This window comes from Nestor notabilis, unplaced genomic scaffold (genome assembly GCF_000696875.1).
Source record: "Nestor notabilis isolate BGI_N333 unplaced genomic scaffold, ASM69687v1 scaffold29423, whole genome shotgun sequence".
NCBI classification, from domain to species: Eukaryota; Metazoa; Chordata; class Aves; order Psittaciformes; family Psittacidae; genus Nestor; species Nestor notabilis.
In genome coordinates this window covers 1-6,973 of record NW_009922838.1, presented here as the reverse complement: position 1 = coordinate 6,973, position 6,973 = coordinate 1, and the positions used below count along the sequence as shown (strand labels likewise).

General features: G+C 39.7%; 1 protein-coding gene across 1 annotated transcript; it reads right to left on the bottom strand.

The window, feature by feature from the left end:
* Nucleotides 1-566: 566 nt before the first annotated feature.
* On the bottom strand, nucleotides 567-6,808 carry LOC104401249 (small ubiquitin-related modifier 2). The gene is made up of 4 exons (XM_010011838.1): nucleotides 6,674-6,808; nucleotides 5,885-6,016; nucleotides 2,826-2,897; nucleotides 567-1,262 (listed from the first exon to the last, which is right to left on the bottom strand). The coding sequence occupies exons 1-4, from the start codon at nucleotides 6,806-6,808 to the stop codon at nucleotides 1,200-1,202; spliced, it is 402 nt and encodes a 133-aa protein (XP_010010140.1). The 3' UTR covers nucleotides 567-1,199.
* Between the last annotated feature and the right edge of the window lie 165 nt (nucleotides 6,809-6,973).

Below are 6,973 nucleotides of genomic sequence, written 5' to 3'. Positions count from 1 at the left end.
CCTCTTCCAAGCAGGAAGGAAGTTCTCTTTCTGCTTTGCCACCATGGTAAAGCAGAGCTTGGAATCCACACCACCATTGCTAAATCCACCCAAAACCCAGGGTTTTATTTGTGCTTTACATTTCCAAGCATCTCCCATTTGATACCATGGGAAACTGAATGGTTAATGAAATTATTTGCTCTTTTTAGCTTAATTTTTACAACAATAAAGCACTAAAATGGTTTTAAATAAGCTACTGTAACAACACTGATGCTTCTATTAAAGCTTGACAAAAAGAGCTCAACCCGAAGTCCAACATTCTGCAGTTTCCCTACTGAAACATTTTTGGCTCAGCAGAACATACAAAATAAGAAATCAAAAGAGAAAACCAACTTCTATTTCCAATTCAGCTACTGACTGGGAGGACTTAAGGAAGCCTTTCATCATCCAACAGTCTTCTACCTGAAAAAGGGGAATTATACTTACTTACCCCACAGAAAGCTGAACACTGGGAAGCGTAAAGCACTGCAGAGAAAGAAACACAAGTGCTGAGTACTGCTACTCCAGAGAAAACTAAAGAAACCTGGTTATTTTAAACAAGAAGTTTATTTAAACAACAAGACGCTTTACTTGAAGGGAAAACTATCTAGGATTTTTTTTTCTTCTTTTTTGTTTTTTAGAGTAACTTACCCCTACTTAGACAGAGATTGCTCTACATGTAACAGCTACGTACAAAAAAGTTATAAAATTGTCCTTGGTTTTACAATGATAAAAGAAAAAACATTGAAATTATCCAATCAAACAAAGTATGCAAGGTTGGTTTTTTTTTTTTTTTGTTTTTAAACAGTGAGAGCAAAATAACTTACTGGAATATAAAGATAAAAGGAGAAGGAGCATGCCACTAACGGAGAAAGGGGCATTTTTCACAGAACCAGTTTGTTTTTCCCACCCCATCTCCATTAATTGTTGATCAAAACATACCATTGGCCATTTAGTTAAAAAAAATATGCATTATGTCTGTGCACATACACCAGTTACTTTATGTACAATAGAAGGAATAGGAAAAAAAAATAATCAAGAGAGAGAAGAGAGAAAACTCTACTGCAGTAGTCAGGATGTGGCTGAACCAAGTCTCGTTTGTCTAATTGTGAATGTGTCGCCTGTGGGAGCACAGTTCTGCAGAGGAAAGTAGCAGGTTCTTTGTTTGTGTGTTGGTTTGTTTAGTAAACTCCTCCTGTTTGCTGCTGGAACACATCAATTGTATCTTCATCCTCCATTTCCAACTGTAGCAGGAAAAAAAAAAAAAAAAAGAGAGAGAAAAGGCTTTCAACTCTTCTCAGGTATCTACTATAGGCTTGGGTGTTTTACATGTTGTTTTCATGCAACTTAAACCAGCCCAGCCCCGCTCCCTTCCATCACCATCACTTTGTACATTTAACCTACATCACCAGAGCTCAAGAGCAAAGAAATTGCATAAGAAAAACCCCAAAAGCCAGTTGATAACTCTTGTCCTAGAATGGATTCTAGTACATAACTTCAGGGTGCATTATAGGACTCATGTGGAAAAGATCAGCATTCGTAACGTTTTAATTCAGCTGCCTACTTTTCCATGGCATCTTCCTTCTCCTATTTACTTCCTCAGTTTACCTTAGAACACTGACTCAATTCCACCTTGCTGCTGTTGTTCAAATGGCTTCAGCTACAGCACTGAAGAAAACAGACTGTAATTAAGGCCCCCAGCCCAGGCAGGCAGTAAAACCAAGCATCAGCAAGCATGAAATAAAGCACTTGACACCCTCACCCATGTAACAAACTGCCAGTGAGCAACAGCAATACTTCATAAATGTAAGTCTCTTTTTCACCCCAATTTTTACAGTTGATATTTCTCGGATGTTGATGTTACCTAGAGATGAAAATCTATAGGAAGACTGAAGGAGCTGCTCTAACTAATGTTATATTCCTAAACAGTCTCAATTTCTACTCCAGGAAACCAAACAGGTCTATGGCATTTACCAGAGCTATAAATAGACTGATCCTGAGCTTCAGCATGACATGGATGGAGAGAAAAGCACCCTGTTACCTCGATTATCAGCATTCCAAGTTAAGAAGTTGCAGATTGTGCCCTTAGGAGGCACATTCTTTGGAGCAACTGCTTAGAAAATACAGATCTACTATAAACCCTCCAACATCAAGAGTCCCTTATTTCAGAACAAGTAGTTCTGCAAAGCACATCAACCTGTATCACTTGGAAACGCTGATTAAACACAGCTACACGGAGCAGCACAGAGAAATACTCGAGAGCCACAGCAAACCATTCTGTTCTTGGAATGGCCTTGATTTTACCCAGTTACATCCCCAAAACAACCCAAACTTCACAGTATTCGTGAAGTTTCTGCTGCTGAAACAGAGCTTCCAATTACAAACAATAGAAAATGACTTTTTCATTACAAAAGCCAGTTCGCAAACAGGATCCTGATAACACCCTGGCAACCTCTCATACAAAAAAGAAAGTCACTGCTTCAGGAAAACCTCAATTCTTGACTTACCAACTCTTAGCTCAGAGCTGTGACTCAATAAGGTGACAGTTTTACAAGACTCACCATCTGTGCACTGCGCTTCCATTTCTTATTTTACTCCTGGTGATATAGACTCATTATTTAAAACACTACAGAAGTGTGAGATTCCAGCTCCAATAACCCTAAACTAGTTATACCACAATAGTGGTAAAAAAGATCAAGTTCTATCATTAATATATACAACCACACGAGTATTTTACATGCAACAGAAGCATCAACCCCTGCAGCAAGTATTAAATGCAGTTCTTGGGCCTTTCTTCTGCTGTTTACCTGTGCAGGTGTGTCTGTTTCATTAATAGGCTGCCCATCGAACCGGAATCTGATTTGCCTCATTGACAACCCCTGCACAAAGAGAAGGAACAAAGGGAAGTAAGTCTGGTGTAAAAGCACTCACTAGCTTGCTCTTGAACTTGTCAGCATGATCATTAAAAGCCATGATATAGTTTTCATACTCCCCTCATGCACTGACTTTAAGGCATTTCACTACAAATCCTTGCAATCTGTTTTGTATTAGTAACTGTATTGTGGCCAACAACTAAGAGAAGCAACAGTGCCCCCACTGACTGGAAGGTAAAATAAAGCAGTTTCTAGTGCACTAGTCTCACCCCAAAGGCCAGGATTTTTATACTGCCTTTTAATAATAATTCACTTAAAATTAGATGCAACACTTTGGGTAACAGATCTCAAACAGTAATAGTCAATATTCCTTTTTGATCCTCCCCAAAAGCAACAGTATGTGTTCCAGAAATGCAACCCACCATCTCCAAGTCTGCAGCAGCAAAGGGCAAGCAATTACAACTTCCTGACTGCAAATTCCTATTTATAAGAAGTCAATGGATCAAAGTTCTTCCCTGCACAGCTGAAACTTTACAAAAAGATAACGGAATCTTCTACTTCCAGAAACTACTGAATAGGATTTGAACTGATTTTGAGCATCTCTACCACACACAGTCATTTTGCTGACCTCTTCCATCCCCAGAGGACTACTCTTTCTTGCCTGTGCCAATTCAAAAGGAACTAAAGAGCAACAACCCCTTCTAGTAATAACTTAAGCTTCAAATTCACAAGTTTTCCAAGGTATTCTACTGTACACCACATTCTGCAAAGGAAGATTAATGAAGCGTGAGGATACAACCAGAACCAAGAACTTTGTTGTCTGCTTCCCTCTCTACAACTCGAGTTGGTTTGAGGTAAATCCAACACGGTGCTGTTCTGGCTCCTCTGTATTTGAAGAGCAGAGTTCATTTAGCCCTGCAAGAGCAGCTGTATCACACAAGATGCAGTTTATTAATTCTTGAGATATGTCAGGAAAAGAAAAGATTTGGATAAAGAATGAGTAAAATTTTCACTCAGAATTTAGAATTCAGAGCAAAATCCTTCTCCAACATGACTCAGACTCTGCAGTGTTCACTCAGAACATCATCTTGTGTAAAAAAACCATGTGGCAAAGTGTCATGGCAGCGACACATTTTTGCACAGCAACATTTGGTTTGAGCTGTTTTCTCTGTCATTGTGTTGCTTAAAATATATTTTTCCCATTCCAAAAGTGTTGGGTTTTTTTTGCAGGCTCCTGACAACTTTATGAGCTGGATAAATGTGAGCTGAGAACATATTCAACAAAGGTACCTTGGTGAGATTAATAACCACAAAAAACTGGCTGTTCCATGGATTAGTTTTCCCCACATGAATAGTCTTGATCTTCTAAACATACAGTCAAGTTTTTACTTCCATTTTAGGCCTATGACATGCAATACATGATTTTCCTTCTTTAAAGCTGCTCAATTCTCTACTATATGCAGCTTCCAGCTCTCCAAAATTAAATCCAAAGTCCACAGTTTAAGGATTTTAAGACTGGATGTGCCTAGTTACAACCACAAATTAAATCTGACTTTTAGACTAAGGCAGAACAAATGCTTCTGAACATAGTAAGCACCTAAGAAACACCACTTGAAGACAATATCCTTTGCACACCTACTGGCTTCAAACTAAAACAATAAAAAATGTCTCCCATTATAAAGATTTATTGGTTTTTTTTCCCTCCAGTTGACAATTGGGGAATTCAGGTGAAAAGTTTTATAGCCTTACTTTTGTTTCCAAGTAACTGAAGTATGAACAGTGCTTCCAAAATCATCTTGCCTAGGACTTTACAGACAACTGACCAAGCCTCAAACTCTCCAAAAGACAGCTATAACTGCACTTCATGTTTGGAAAAGCAGTACACAGAGATCTGCATAATCTAACAAGAGTCTGTATGACAGAGGTAAGGAAAATGAGTTCACAGCTTCAAACACTCACTAATTTATCCCCAGAACACTCATACAAGAACATATTCACACATTCAGTGAGAGCTGATTTGCCCTGTCTTTATTCGTATCACTCTCCTGTTGTGGCAAAGGGTAAATCAAAGAGGTTTTACCACTCTGAGTGTGAATTAGAGTGTTTTTTCCTGGTAGTGAGATAGTTACCTCAGTAATTTATACTGGGTTTTTTGTATTTGATGGTATCACTGAATAGTTGTGGTTTTAAAAAAAAAAAAAATGAAACCCCAAATCATCCCCAATTCCAAACACTTTTGTACAGATGGTACTTTCTAAAGGCAGACAGTCATTAAAAAATCATGGACAGCAGAGACAGAACTTTCCTAACCAAAAGCTCCAGACGAAAGTGTTAAATAGCACCACTCTTATACAGGTGGGTGTAAAACTTGCAATAGCTGCCTACATTTGCCATTACACTCACAAAATACAAGGATTTTTTGCTCCTCAGAGGATTAATTTGACAAGGCCACAAGAGAAAAAACAACCCACGCTCAGCATTAACTGTACAAGCTCCTTCTCAAGGTGGACATTTGACACCTTTAAGCACTGCAATACCCAGTGATGTTCTCCCATCTCAACACAATACTAAAGCTAATAAACCAGCAGTCTGTGACCACACCAAGATGTTACTCAGGAGTTATAAAAATACCTCCAATTATCACTCAAGCCTCTGTCCTGAGTTCATACCACAGGTTCCCAACCCACCCTTTCCATACGGGTATTTCTGAGCAGTAGAATAACAGTCACCTCCCAACAACAGCCTCCACCTATGACACAAATTTCACAAAGATAACAACAGATCTTTATTTTACCCATTTCCTGTCACAACCCTGTCAGTCCACTCTGTAACAGATCCCAAGAACAACACACTCCCCACAACACAATTAGTTTCTGTTAAGCCTTTATCATTTTGCATATTTGCATAGATCTAAGCCTCTACTGTCTTCATCTACGATCTCTGGAGATCACCTCTCCCCCAGCCCTCTCCTGAGGATCACACAATAGCCATACCTGTCGTTCACAATAGGCTTTCATTAGTTTACTAAGTGGTGTATGCCTCTTAATCTTAAACTGCACCACAGACCCATCTTGCCCTGCCACCTTCAGATTAATGTGGTCATTGTTTTCAGTCTTCACTCCTTCCTGTGGAGGAAATAAAAGAAGAAGAAAAAAACCAAAAACACACTCTTTTTTTTGTAAAAAGGTATGAAACAAGAAGTGAACATTTTACCAAAGTGCAACAGGTCATTAAAAAGGAGGAAATAAAGGGCATTACAGCTGTTTAACAACTTGAAAATTTGAATTAGGAGATAAAGGCCAGTAGTTTTTATTTGAAACTTTAAAGAAAAAAGCCACACACGCAAAAAGAACCCCCAAACCCAATGAATATTGGCTGTCACTCTTGAGAGTAGTTAACGTGTCAGGCAGCAATGAAGAACCACTAGGACAGTTGCTTTACAACAAATTTAAAGATAAAAAAGTAGTTATTTCTATGAAGAGCACAGTACTATACAACACCACGGTTCCCAATCAAAGGAATAAAGTTAATGCTATTACAGCTATGATTTCCACCACTAGCAAGTGGTTTCTTACTACACCTCAAACTTTTTGCAATCAGTTGAAGTACTTCTGAAGAAAACTTCAAGCTACTTTAAAGAGCTCTATGCGAAAAGGTGGCAAAACCTGAGAGGAACCAAGCTTCCTCCTTCAGAAAACGCTCAAGAAAACCCCTCCTAAACCCGGGAGTCCGATCCTGTCGCTTCCACGAGAAGCCACATGCACAAACTGCAGAAGCCCAACTTCCAACTCCGCTGCTCGCGTTCTGATCCGGAGGCAATGAGAAGGTTCAGCGCTACCCGGCTCCCGGGCAGCGTTTTCATCTGGGTTTTCTCTCGGAGAAGCGACCCGGGGCCGGGTGCGGGTCGCCGCCGCCATGTGACAGATGCCCCCGGCCCGAACGCTGCTCCGAACCCCGTTTAAAATGAGGGAAAAAATATTAAGAGAGGGGGAAGACGGCGCGGGGCTGGTCGTGGTGTGGTTTTAATTATTATTATTATTTCGCTGGGGTTGTTCTTTAATTGCCGCTGTGGAAAGCGAAGC

What these genes read in the sequence shown, in the direction of transcription:
- LOC104401249 (XM_010011838.1), bottom strand. Translation starts at nt 6,808, where the DNA reads ATGGCGGCGGCGACCCGCACCCGGCCCCGGGTCGCTTCTCCGAGAGAA. An exon ending in AAGCCTATTGTGAACGACAG is followed by an intron (nt 2,898 to 5,884) that starts GTATGGCTATTG and finishes CTCTTTGTGCAG; the next exon opens with GGGTTGTCAATGAGGCAAAT. An exon ending in AAACAGACACACCTGCACAG is followed by an intron (nt 1,263 to 2,825) that starts GTAAACAGCAGA and finishes TTCCTGCTACAG; the next exon opens with TTGGAAATGGAGGATGAAGA.